Source organism: Mobula birostris, chromosome 11 (genome assembly GCF_030028105.1).
Source record: "Mobula birostris isolate sMobBir1 chromosome 11, sMobBir1.hap1, whole genome shotgun sequence".
Classification (NCBI taxonomy): Eukaryota; Metazoa; Chordata; class Chondrichthyes; order Myliobatiformes; family Myliobatidae; genus Mobula; species Mobula birostris.
The window spans coordinates 89,698,966-89,713,026 of NC_092380.1; the positions used below are offsets into that span (position 1 = coordinate 89,698,966).

At 40.7% G+C, this 14,061-nt stretch overlaps 1 protein-coding gene across 3 annotated transcripts in view; it reads left to right on the forward strand.

Moving 5' to 3' along the window:
* The window catches only part of lrp4 (low density lipoprotein receptor-related protein 4), a 452,403-nt gene that overhangs the window by 393,655 nt on the left and 44,687 nt on the right, over positions 1-14,061 (forward strand). For all 3 annotated transcript variants that reach the window (XM_072272686.1, XM_072272688.1, XM_072272689.1), the window contains exons 18-27: positions 483-564; positions 2,438-2,543; positions 2,880-3,081; positions 4,098-4,287; positions 4,427-4,558; positions 6,314-6,454; positions 7,234-7,320; positions 7,781-7,952; positions 13,265-13,427; positions 13,772-13,997. In XM_072272686.1, coding sequence (XP_072128787.1) covers positions 483-564; positions 2,438-2,543; positions 2,880-3,081; positions 4,098-4,287; positions 4,427-4,558; positions 6,314-6,454; positions 7,234-7,320; positions 7,781-7,952; positions 13,265-13,427; positions 13,772-13,997 — 1,501 coding nt within the window. The remainder of the gene's footprint in view (positions 1-482; positions 565-2,437; positions 2,544-2,879; positions 3,082-4,097; positions 4,288-4,426; positions 4,559-6,313; positions 6,455-7,233; positions 7,321-7,780; positions 7,953-13,264; positions 13,428-13,771; positions 13,998-14,061) is intronic.

Sequence of the window (14,061 nt, forward strand, 5' to 3'; positions counted from 1 at the left end):
AGGTTCTTGACTAGTAAGGTTATGGGAGGAAGGCATGAGAATGAAGCTGAAGAGGAAAATAAATCAGCCAGGATTGAATGGCAGAGCAGACTCGATGAGCTAAACGGCCAAATTCTGCTCCTGTATCTTATAACTTTATAACTGGTAACTCTAATTTAAGGTAAGCAAATATTAAATGCTGTTACTTATTTAAGAAGAAGATGTACAAATTGTGAATGTGATTAGAATTATGTGGTAGCCCTTAGTTAATATGTTTGACAGCATGTTCCGTTTATGGTAGAATTATATATGGATGTTTCATGAAATTAATGATTTTTTTTCCAAATTTTCAATTGCCCCAAGCATTAAAGACTGGGTAATATATCCGAGGCCCACTCTATGAGTTGTTAAGCAAGGAGTCTAATTTATTGCTATCCTGCTGAAGTTTCTTAAAGATTTCTTTGATCTCTGTCTGACTGAAAATTTTGTCAATTTTCTTCCAGGCAGTAGTGGATACCAGTCTGGAGAGCCCTGCAGGTCTTGCAGTTGACTGGGTGACAAACAAGCTTTACTGGACAGATGCAGGTACCCAATGCATAAAGTGATTTTATTGATGCTTTTGTGCTGTTATGATATGACAAGGTGGAACTATCTCATGAACTATAAGCAAAGGAGTATTGACATCCATCCTACTACTCTAGGTATAGTATTTTAAAACCATAATCTGCACCACGTTGGTTGCTGCTGGTTTAATAGTTAGAATTTTCAATAGTTAATACTTTTCTTTGGACTAATTTGAGATTTAGTGTGAAATATATTTAGTTCATGGAGCAAAATGTAGATTCGATCAAATGGTCTATTCTTGAGTGCTAAGTAATTTTGAACCGCATGGCACAATGAATAACATTTCCAACACCAGAATAAAAAGAAGTGTTACAATATAGGATACAATATTCTGACTCTCACAGCTATCTGGACTATTCCTCTTCTCACCCTGTCTCTTGCAAAAACGCCATCCCCTTCTCGCAATCCCTCCGCCTGCGCCGCATCTGCTCTCAGGATGAGGCTTTTCATTCTAGGACGAGGGCGATGTTTTCCTTTTTTAAAGAAAGGGGCTTCCCTTCCTCCACTATCAGCTCTGCTCTTAAACGCATCTCCCCCATTTCACGTACATCTGCTCTCACTCCATCCTCCCGCCACCCCACTAGGAATAGGGTTCCCTTGGTCCTCACCTACCACCCCACCAGCCTCCGGGTCCAACATATTATTCTCCGTAACTTCCGCCACCTCCAACGGGATCCCATCACTAAGCACATCTTTCCCTCCCCCCCCCCCCTGCATTCCGCAGGGATCGCTCCCTACACAACTCCCTTGTCCATTCGTCCCCCCCATCCCTCCCCACTGATCTCCCTCCTGGCACTTACCCATGTAAGCGGAACAAGTGCTACACATGCCCTTACACTTCCTCCCTTACCACCATTCAGGGCCCCAAACAGTCCTTCCAGGTGAGGCAACACTTCACCAGTGAGTCGGCTGGGGTGATATACTGCGTCCAGTGCTCCCGATGTGGCCTTTTATATATTGGCGAGACCCGACGCAGACTGGGAGACCGCTTTGCTGAACATCTACGCTCTGTCCGCCAGAGAAAGCAGGATCTCCCAGTGGCCACACATTTTAATTCCACATCCCATTCCCATTCGGACATGTCTATCCACGGCCTCCTCTACTGTCAAGATGAAGCCACACTCAGGTTGGAGGAACAACACCTTATATTCCGTCTGGGTAGCCTCCAACCTGATGGCATGAACATCGACTTCTCTAACTTCCGCTAAGGCCTCACCTCCCCCTCGTACCCCATCTTTTTATGCACACATTCTTTCTCTCACCCTCCTTTTTCTCCCTCTGTCCCTCTGAATATATGTCTTGCCCATCCTCTGGGTCCCCCCCCTTGTCTTTCTTCCTGGACCTCCTGTCCCATGATCCTCCCATATCCCCTTTTGCCAATCACCTGTCCAGCTCTTGGCTCCATCCCTCCCCCTCCTGTTTTCTCCTATCATTTTGGATCTCCCCCTCCCCCTCCAACTTTCAAATCCCTTACTCACTCTTCCTTCAGTTAGTCCTGACGAAGGGTCTCGGCCTGAAACGTCGACTGTACCTCTTCCTACAGATGCTGCCTGGCCTGCTGCGTTCACCAGCAACTTTGATGTGTGTTGCTTGAATTTCCAGCATCTGCAGAATTCCTGTTGTTTACAATATAGGAGACCATTCAGCCCATTGAGTCTATATCAGCTCCTGCTGGATCAGTCCAATCAATTCAATTCCTCCATTGTTTTCACAAACTAATTTGTGAAAATAGTGAAGGACTAGGATTATTATCTGCCCAGTGGATTAATTATATTTATTCCTCCTTGTTATAAAGAAGACTTATTTTTAATTTTTCATCCCCTTTCCAATTTAGGAACTGACAGAATTGAAGCCTCAAATTTAGATGGTACCATGCGAACAGTCCTCATCTGGGAGAACCTAGACAGACCCAGAGACATTGTGGTGGATCCTATTGGAGGGTTGGTTTTACTAGAGTTGTTTGCTAATTGAACTGTTGTTCTTGCGACGATACATGCCCTATATATGTATTGTAAAATGATTAGAATTCTATGGTCCATTTATCTAATGGCTCATCTAAGTGCAGAATATTTGGTCATTAAGTTTGAACTTGTGATGGGAATTTTTAAGCTACCCTACGCCAGCTTAACTTTGATGTGGAGTGCTTACGCTTATGTGGTCATTTTTATTAAAATCTAAAATGCCTCAGTTAACATCTCAGTTAAATGCACACATTGCAGCTGGTCTGTAATTGCAGGAATTGCGTACTGATAACTTGCTATTTTGATCATGTGAAGGTACATGTATTGGACAGACTGGGGAGCCAGTCCAAAGATTGAACGTGCAGGGCTGGATTCTTCTGAACGGATTGTAATCATTTCTTCCAATCTCACCTGGCCCAATGGCTTAGCGGTAGACTATGGCACAGAGAGACTGTACTGGGCTGATGCAGGCATGAAGACTATCGAGTATGCCAACCTCAATGGAACTGCAAGAAGGGTATGGGAATATCATTCTCTATTTAACATTAATTGCCACACTTCAATCATCTAGGATTGAAATATTTGGCTGAACTTTCTGCAGAAATGGGAGCAGTTCTTTGCAAGATATCAGACGTTAGCCACTTAAACTGCGGAAATTGGAGACTTCCGCACAGATGCAGAAGTCCCAAGCTTCCTAACAGTTGATCGGCAGGGATTTCCTTATTGGTGTTCTGTTGCTGTAGTCTGGCAGCAGAGCAAGCAAATCTGTAGTTTCTAATTACTTTTGCTGGGAATTCTGCCCACTGAGCCTGTGCTAAGTTAGGCATGGCTCGAGAAGAGCAAACTTGTTCATTTGAAAGAAGAAGTTTGCTTGCAAGGAACCAGCTAAACTGGGTAAATTTTATGCTAATTGTTTTATTTCATATATTTAATTGTTAGGGTTATTTTCCAATGGTTATAAGTGATTTTCTTATTAAAAATTGTATGTTGAATTTTGAATGTTAAATATGTTCAGAAACCATAAAGTGGTTCAGCCCGAGAGTGTGATTCTAACAATCATCAGGGCATCAGCAGCCAGCTACTTTGAACTTTGAACTTTGAACTGGTAGGCAACTTGCAGCAAGAGTCTCTCTCGCTGAACTCACCCTAAGGGTGGTTTTAACAGACTGCCATCCATGGTAGTCAGCTCCCTTCAACAGTGGATGTTTTGGGTTATTAAATTTTGTGATTGCTCATTTATGGCTGGTAATTATTGTATCTTGTCCTAAGTAGTTACGATGAATGCTAATAGAATGCAATTACTTCTTCAGGATGCTAAAGGCAGCAACAAGTTATCCTGCTCTCTGGGATGTCAGAAAGCATTTACTACCTAGTTGCAAATGCTGGACAACTCACTGGTTGGAAATGTATTGAGGCTAATGATGTTTTAATTTTCAAGTTACACTGCCTGCTCGGAGTAACGGATACTCCATACTGATGTAAGCTTTCTTTCATGTCCATTGCATACCTAACGTTTATGAAATGCTCTTCTAGGTCCTGATCGGCAGCCAGCTGCCTCACCCTTTCGGATTGACTATACATAATGATAAAATCTATTGGACTGACTGGCAATCAAAAAGCATTCAGAGTGCGGATAAAAACAGTGGCCTGGGACGTATGATCCTGCGAGAAAACCTAGAAAACTTAATGGATATTCATATGTTCCATAGGCATCGAACACCAGGTAATGGGGAGAGAGTGTGGAATCTGAGTTGTTTGTGATTTATTGGAAGTTATCATGTATTTAAAAAGGATAAATGGAGTGCACTATCTCTCATTCTACAGTAATTATTGTAAAAGATTTATGTTTGATTTGTTTACAGTGGCTACCATGTGTAAATTAAACAATGGTGGTTGCAGTCACCTCTGTCTTCTCGCTCCATTGCCTAAGGCTTACAGCTGTGCGTGCCCCACAGGCATTAATCTCCTTGCAGACGGAAAGACATGTGCACCTGGTAAGATATAACTCCTCCATTATGATGTGAAACGATATTTCAAATGACTATAAGCTGTTTTGGACTCTGAACTTTTTCTCCAGGAAAGGATAGCTCAAGAAAATTGTCAGAAGTTAAACTAACTTGCATCTCTTTTGTCTATCATTTCATAACAGGACGAAGGGTGTCGACCCAAAACATTGACTGTACTTTTTCCCATAGATGCTGCCTAGCCTGCTGAATTCCTGCAGCATTTTATGTGTGTTCCTGTAACTTAAAAGTTTACATTTTTAAATAAAACCAAAATGGTGGAAGCACTCAGCAGCTCAAGCAGCGTCTGTGGCGGGGGCTCTTAACCCTTTTTATGCCATGCACCCCTTTGGCAGTCCAATGAAGCCTCTGGACCCCTTCTCAGAATAATATATTTATATAAAATAAAATACATCGGATTATAAAAGAAACCAATTATATTGAAATACAATTAACAAAAAAACTGATGTGATATAGTAATATGTGTTTCTTTATGAATGCATTAAATAACAAGACTACACATTTAAAATATAGGGAAGCTAAAATTATGTTTTAGTTTTTAAAGACATATCAGTGTGAAGACTGTTGCTGCTTAGCTTGAACAAGAACATTAAACTGTGGGGTGGTCTTTGACAAAGCAACACGCATGTCATGCTGGAATCCAATCACAGGGCTGCCCGATAGTTGGCCAGCTACGTCGCATGAGCTTCTGCGGACAGGAAGACTGCGATCACATTCAGTCTCGCAGTGGTCTCATAACTCCCGTAATTTCAAAGTTGTGATGAGCAATGCCATCAATGATATTTTGAGATATTTGTAACAAAACTGTAAAATGATATGAAAATATCTATGATTTCTATTGGTGACAGATTCACAGGTACTGCTCATACTACTGTGGCTTGATGCCTACATTCATAATTGAAGGAAATGCTAAATTTTAGTTGGAACTAGTGAAAATAACAATGTAATTTTTTTCCCATCCAAGCTCACAGACCCTTGAGGCATCTGTGGACCTTAGATTATGAACTTTTGATCAACGGAGAGAGGGTTAATGTTTCAAGTGAAAGATCCTTCATCAAACCCTTCATTTATTCGATAAATGTTTCCAGCATTTTCTGATATTTATTTCAATTTTGCCATCATCTGCAGTTTTACGTTACGAAATTATTCTGTAAGCCAAACTGCATCCGAACTGTTATGTGAGTTTATAGTTGTTTAATTCTGCTGTTCTAAAACATTAGAGTGATATATTTGTATGACATGAATAGAGTACCCTTTATTTCAAGTTGGGGCAGAAATGATCTCCTCCAAAATTGCCATGAGTATGTAAGTGAGCAGAACAAGTTATTCAGAAAGCAAAGGCATCCTGCTCTCTAAAGGGTAACATCAAGATTTTGCTTAAGTAATCTTTAGTCAAGTGAAGTTTATTGTCATTTAACTACATGCAAGTATATAACATATATAACCATATTATGTACACAGAAATGAGACAATGTTTCTTTGAACCAGGGTGTAAAGCACAGTAGTACACATAACACACGATAACTTGTGAAGATAAGGATAAAATGTACAGATAATCACACATAAATAATAAACTAAAGTGCATTAATAAATATGGTAAGGGACAGAACAGACTAACCAGTGACACTTCTAATAATTGAGCAGATGATTTAATCATTTAGGAATGATCCTTCTCAGCTCTCTGCATAGTATAATATTTTCATAATTTCCTATGTATTTCTTTAGGTATGACCAGCTTCCTTATATTCGCGCGGAGAACAGATATCCGAATGGTGTCGCTTGATATTCCTTACTTTGCTGATGTGGTGGTGCCTGTGAATGGAACAATGAAAAATACAATTGCAATTGGAGTTGATCCTAAAGAAGGTGATTGATTATTCATATAAAGAAAAGCTTTGTTTGATGCTTTACACAACATAAATGTTCTTTCGCCTTCCAATGATTTATTTAAGTACTCATCTGACATAAGCTACCAATAAGTACAATGAATTTGTAAAACCAATGTTCAGCTTTTATTGCAGATTAGTAATTCCATGTTTTTTTAAAAACCTTATTGAGATACAAAACAGAATAGGCCGTTCTTTTCATTTAAGCCCAGCAATCCTCCGATTTAATCCTAGACCAATAATTTTTTACAATGATCGATTAACCTACCAACTGGTGCACCTGTGGATCATGGGAGAAACTGGGGCACCTGGAGGAGACCCACGCGATCTTGGGGAGAACATACCAACTTCTTACAGGGAGCAGCAGGAATTGAACCTGGGCCACCTGTCCTGTAATGCGTTATGCTTACCACTACACTACAGTGTCACCCCTTAATGTGCCATGGTCTCTCAAATTCGGCAGTGATTGAACATGAAAAATTTATTGGGTATGGAGCAATTTACTAATGAGGAATGTGATCATTATTGTACTGCTAATCCAAGGAAGTATCTTTGATGCTGTTTCAAAACATGAAAAAAAATCTGGTAAAATTGCTGTAATTTCACTTGCATTTGAAAGCAATTGTTCTTTCTGGCAAGTTCTCCTATTGCCCTTACACATTTAGTTGAGCATCCCTTTGGGTGAAGAAAACTTCTGAAAAGCTCATATTTTAAACACATCACAAATTAATTTTTCCTCCGAATATCTTTTCATTTTAGGAAAGGTGTACTGGTCAGACAGCACTCTGAATAAAATTAGCAGAGCCAACTTGAATGGATCACAGCAAGAAGATATTGTAACCACAGGTGAGAAATCAGAGATGATTGGCACATTGTTTCAAGAACTCCTTTGCGCAGTGGGAGACCCTTGGAACAGTGCTAAACAAACAGTTAAAGAAAATCAGTGCAGCCATGGGGTTAATCAAGCACAATCCAGTCCAGTGCTTTCAAGGGAACCACAGTAGTACTGCATCTTTAATTTCTCCAGAAATAATAATCATATATTAAGTCTACCTATAAAATAATGATGATCAGCTCCAATATTTGTGCTGCTTGTAACCAGAATGGAGTTTTGTTTGTACAAAGTTTCAAATCATGTTAGCCTATTTTATAGCAGGCTTGTGTATAGTTCTATTTCTATTAAAAGCAAACTATTATATCAAAATAAAAATTAGATTTCTTCAGTAGAATAAATGTACCACTGTAAAAGAACGTATTGAAATATTCATTAGCTGCAAATTCCATTTATAGTGCTTTGTTTTTCAAGGATTAATGACCACTGATGGACTGGCAGTGGATGCGACTGGCCGAAAAATATACTGGACTGATACAGGGACCAATAGGATTGAGGTTGCTAATTTGGATGGAACAATGAGAAAAGTTCTGATCTGGCAGAATTTGGACAGTCCAAGAGCCATTGCTCTTCATCATGAGAAAGGGTGAGTGGAGAGGTCACAGTAGACTGTGATGATAAATTGTTTAATGATTTTAGTTTTACTGGATTCCATGACTTGTATATCACAGGCAATTCTTTCTAAATATTACCCAATATTTATTGAAACTAAGCACATTAATAAAATGACTTAATAATTTTTATAATTGCTCCTTTAGCATCTATTGGTTCATGTTCTCTAAGCAGAAAGTCTAAGCAAATGTTTACTATCAATGATGTCATTTTTCTTTGACAGCAGCTTTGCCTCACTTGGACAGTCAAGTTGCATGTATCAGGTTTGTTATCAGTCACGTATGTCATGAAAATTTCTTGCTTAGTAGCGGCAGTACAGTATGTTCGTATGACATTGGTGATCATGGACTTTCTGTGACCATGAATGTTCTTGGCAAATGTTTCTACAGATAGTTTGTCATTGCCTTCTTCCAGGCAGTGTCTTTACAAGGCAGGTGACCCCAGCCATTATCAACACTTCATAGATTGTCTGCCTGGTGTCGGTGATCTCATAACCAGGACGTGATATAAGATCATAAGCTATAAAAGCAGAATTAGACTATTTGGCCCATCAGGTCTGCTCCACCACTTCATCATGGTTGATCCATTTCCCTGTCACCCCAATCTCCAGCCTTCTTGCCATATCCCTTCAGGCCCTGACCAATCAAGAATCCATCAACCTCTGACTTAAATATACTTAAAGACTTGGCCTCCACAGCTGTCTGTGGCAAATAATTCCACAGATTCACCACTTTCTGGCTAAAGAAATTCCTCCTCATCTCTGTTCTAAAAGGACACCCCTCTATTCTGAGGCTGTGTCCTCTGGTCTTAGATTCTCCAGCCTTAGGAAATATCATCTCCACATCCACTGTATCAAGGCCTTTCACCATTCAATAGATTTCAATGAGGTCACCCCTCATTCTTCTGAATTCCAGCAAATCCAGGCCCAGAGCCAAGAAAATCTCTTCATATGACAAGCCATTCATTCAATCCTGGAATCAGCTGCTCCTACAACCTGCTCCCAAAGCTTCAGTGACCTTGATCGGGTGCCAAGGAGGTGCTACACTTTGTTCACGGGTGACCTGCTGGCGAGCGGAGGGAACAAGCGCCCGACACCCTCTGTGGTAGAGACATATCTCCACCCTGATATCCTAGCAGTACAGTGCAATAAGTTAAAAATTACTGTAAATTACAATATATAAGTAGTGCAAAAATAAAAAGGTAATATTCATGGGTTCATGGACTGTCCCAAAAGCTGTTGGTGGAGGCAAAGAAGCATTGCGTGTATGTCTTCAGGCTTCTGTACCTCCTCACTGATGGTAGTAATAAGAAGAGAGAACATCCTGGGTGATGCGATCCTCAATGATGGATTCTGCCTTTTTGAGGCATCGCCTTTTAAAGATGTCCTGGGGTGACTAGTGACATGATGGAGCCGGCTGATTTTACAACCTTTTGCCATTTTTTCCAATCCTGTGCATTGGCCCCTCCATACCAAACAGTAATGCAACTAGTCAGAATGCTCTCTGTGGTACATCTGCAGAAAATTGCTAGAGTCTTTGGTAACATACAAAATCTCCTCAAACTCCTCAAGCAAAATAGCTACTGTACAAAGTAGGGTCTTCGTTTGGAAGACTTGCCTCCTGTTGAATATGATTTTAGTGAATGGAATCAATATCTTCTGTCAGATATACTTATAAACAATATAGTGGAACTGGGAAAGATGTGGTTCACAGCTAGCTATAGGGAACTTCCTGCTAGCTGTGGAACCAGATACACACCTTATCTGGTCCTTCAGCTGTATACCAACCATGACACTGAGCCTCAAATTCGACTAAAATGTTAGGTTTGATGGTGACATTTTAGTTTTCTTAACTGCATATTGATATACTAAATTAATTATTCTACAACTAATTTCAATTGTTCTAAATTTGTCTAAGTGTCAGAGAAAAAAGATGGCTTTGAGAGCATGGACTTTGACAAGAGTTACACATTCAAAATAGTGGAGGTCAGGCGACATCTATGGAAATGAATAAACATTCAACTTTTTGGTTGAGCCCCTTCATCAGCACTGGAAAGGAAAGGGGAAGAAGCCAAAATAAGAAGATGGGGGAGGGAATGAGTACAAGCTAGAAGGAGATAGGTGAAGCCAGGTTGGGTGGAGGACAGGCATGTAGTAAGAAACTGGGAGGTGATAAGGTGAAAAAGGTAAAGGGCCGGAGAAGAAAGAATCTGATAGGACAGGAGAGTGGAGCAAGGAAAAAAGGGAAAGAGGAGGGGCATCAGGTGAAGGTGATGGACAGATTAAGCAAAGAGAAGAGTTAAGAGGGGATCCAGAGTAGGAAATAGAAGAGGGAAGATGGAGGGGAAATAATTACCAGAAGTTAGAGAGATGGATATTCATGCCATCAGATTGGAGGCTAACCAGATGGAATATGAAATGTTGCTCCTCCAACCTAAGAGTGGTCTCATTGTGGCGGTCGAAAAGGTCATGAACTGACATTTTAGAATGGGAATGGGGATTGGAATTAAAATGTCTGGCCACAAGGAAATCCTGTTTTTTGTGGATGAAGCAAAGGTACTTGACAGAGTGGGCGCTCAATCTATGCCGGGTCCCATCAATGTAGAGGAGGCTGCGTTGGGAACACTGGATACAGCAGACAAACCCAGCAGAATCATGGGTAAATTGTTGCCTTAACTGGAAGATCTTTTTGGGGCCCTAATCGAAGGTTAGGGAGGAGGGGAATGTGTAGGTGTAGCAATTCTGCTTACAGGGATAGGTGTTGGGAAAAAATTAGTGGGGAGGGACAAAGGGACAAGGGAATCACAGAGGGAGCAATCCCTGCAGAAAGCAGAGAGTGGAGGTGGAGGACGTAAAGAAGTGTTTGGTGATAGGATCCCATTGTATATGATGGAAGTTGTGGAGAATCTTTACTTTCTCCCCACTCTCTGCTTTGTGCAGCAATTGCTCCCTCTGCCTTGACCACTTTGTTGAGCACCTTTGCTCCATCTGCACGAAGCAGGATTTCCAGTGGCCAATCATTTTAATTCCAATCCCCATTCCCATTCTGACATGTTTCCTCTTCCCCCTTCCCTCTTCTTCCATCCCCCATTCTGGTTCCCTCTTACCTCTTCTCTTCTCCTCATTTGGTTATTGCCTCTCCTGGTGCCTCTCCTCTTTCCCTTTCTCCAATGGTCAATTGTCCTTTCAGATTCTTTCTTCTCCAGTCACTTACCCTTTCCACCTATCACCTCACAGCTTCTTAATTTAATCCTGCCTCATCCACTCACCTGGCTTCACCTATCATCTTCTTGATGTATTCCTTCCTTCCCTCCAATCTTCTTTTTCTGGCTTCTTCCCCCTTCTTTTGCAGTCCTGATAAAGGGACTCAGCCCGAAACGTCAACTGTTAATAATTTCCATGGATGCTACCTGACCTGCTGAGTTCCTCCAGCATCTTGTGTGTGTTACTCTGAACTTCCGGCATCCGCAGAATCTCTTGTGTTTTTGGAATTCGGCAATGAGCCACAAGATGCAGATGAGGAAAAAGATTTTAACAAGTCTTGTAAGAAAGACAATGGAAATGGGGAGAGAATTTTGTGTTGTATTTGTTGTATGTCCTTAACAATGAAGCCAAGGCTGACAAAGGTAGAGTAAAATCAGGATTTCCCAAGAAAATAGATCTGGAAAGTACAGTTATTTTGGAGAGTTTGATGCCTTTGGATGGTGACAGCCAGTGGGTAGGAATTTTTAAAGTCTAACTGCTGCTTGGCTGGGAGAAGTTGGGCCATTAGCCATAAGGAATGACTGAACAGGATCTAAGTGCAAGACAGGGAACAGGAGGTTTTGGTTTGCTTTAACTTTAAAGGTAGAAACTGGACAGCCAATCTAGAATCGCTTGGAGCATTCAGTTGCCTTTACATAACTGAACATCGTGGGTTTTGCAAACATGCTGAAAGGTAGATTTGGAACAATAATGAACCCCAAAGCATCAGGCAGCTGATTACATACTTCTGAAGTATGGTGTAGGGAGGCATGGCTGCTAATGTGTGCACAATAAGGTCCACAAACAGTTATCGGACCTTTGATAGATTAATTTTGGCCAGGAACTCTGGAGTATCTCTACATCCATTTGAGAGATCATAGAGAAGTTCAGCTCATGATCTCATCTGAAAGACAACACATCTGATAGTCTAGCACTGTGTTAACACTGCACTAGGATATTAACTAACTTGCATGCTCAAGATCTGGTCTGGGTAGCTCAAGTGGCACAGATCAGTATTAACGCAGGTTGGCTTAATGGCTTGGCCACCGACAAAATGGGTTCCTGGCTCCTCTGGGCAGATGTGTATACTATTTGTGCTAGAGTATTCAGAAATTCGAAAAAACTTTATTCAAAAGTTCAAAAAACTTTATTGTCATTCTAACCGTACATCAGCTCTGCAGGGCAGAATGAGACAGCGTTTCCCAGGAGCAGTGCAATCATAACATAACAAATGCAACACTAAATAATAAACATAACAATAAATAGTAAAACACAACAGTCACATGTCAGTTAAAATCAGTTATAAGTGTCCAGTGCAAGTTAAAAGTGTCCAAAGCAGAGTCAGGTAGAGCAGCTATTTAGCAGTCTGACTGCCTGTGGGAGGAAGCTGTTTAGTAGCCTTGTGGTTTTAGTTTTGATGCTCCTGTAACATTTGCCTGATGGCAGAAGAACAAACAGTTCATGGAGAGGGTGTGAGGGGTCTTTAATGATGTACCGTGTCTTCTGGAGGCATCGACTCTGAAGGAGGTCTTGGACAGAAGGTAGGGAGACCCCGATAACCTTTGATGTACACCTTTGATATACTGGTGGAACTGTGACATTTCTTGAAATTATATCCATTATGATTTTCAATATTTTCTCCAAATGGGTATTTCTTCACTTTGGGAATTTCAAAATTGATGTTGCTACTGATTTCATGTGGCATCAGCATAGGATTTTATCAAGGGAAGAATATTCTTGTTTGAAGCAATAACCTTTGGCTCAAACTAAAAAGTGGTATCACTAAAGAGAACAACAATATCAATCTCTGTAAAGTACTTAGGCATACTCTGCAAATGAATAAGAAACCAGAAATCAGTTTTTCAAATTGATCTGTTCTTTTCTATTTTAATTTGCATTAAATTATTGTTGGCTGCTAACTTATCAGCCTCTGACGTTAACATTGCTGCTAGTCAAAGGGTAAATTTTTCAAAATGTGCTTCTTTAAGACGAGAAAAATATCATTGCCTTATTCTTATGCTTGTATCGATGTTACTTATTCCTAGATACATGTATTGGACAGACTGGGGAGAACATGCCAAGTTAGAACGTGCTGCGATGGATGGATCAGACAGAATGATTCTCATCAATAGTAACCTGGGCTGGCCTAATGGTCTGGCGATTGACAAAGTGGGGTCTAGGCTTCTTTGGGCTGATGCGCACACTGAGGTACAGTTGTTCCGTCTGAGAATCTAGTTGGTCAGTGATGTGCTGATTTGATGTACCAGATGTGATATTTCTTAAAATTAGATCTCCCGTTATTCTCAATTTTTCTCCTCAATTGGTAGATCGTGTTTTGTGAATTTCAAAGGCTATGTTTCTGCCAAAACTGTGGTATGAAAATAGAAGATTGTTAAAAGATGGGTATTAACCTTTTCCCAAAAGATTGATTTAGCTTAGAATTCTGAACACAAGACAGGACTATGTCCAGTGATTCTTGTGTTTGGCTTTTTTTTTGTTTAAAGAATATAAGAAGACCGATAGTTTATGATTATTTTAATCATGTTCCTTAGCGTATTGAAGCAGCAGACCTGAATGGTGCTAATCGCCGAACTCTAGTCACACCTGTCCAGCATCCTTATGGCCTGACTCTGCTTGGTCATCACATTTATTGGACAGATTGGCAGACTCGAAGCATCCAACGAGCTGACAAGGACACAGGCGGCAACATGATTACAGTGCGAGGCAACTTGCCAGGGCTAATGGACATTCAAGCAGTTGACCGTGTTCAGCCTGTCGGTATGTTCTGGTTTGTACAATGATGTTGCTGACAGGGTTTTTCCCTCATGGGAAATCTAGCACT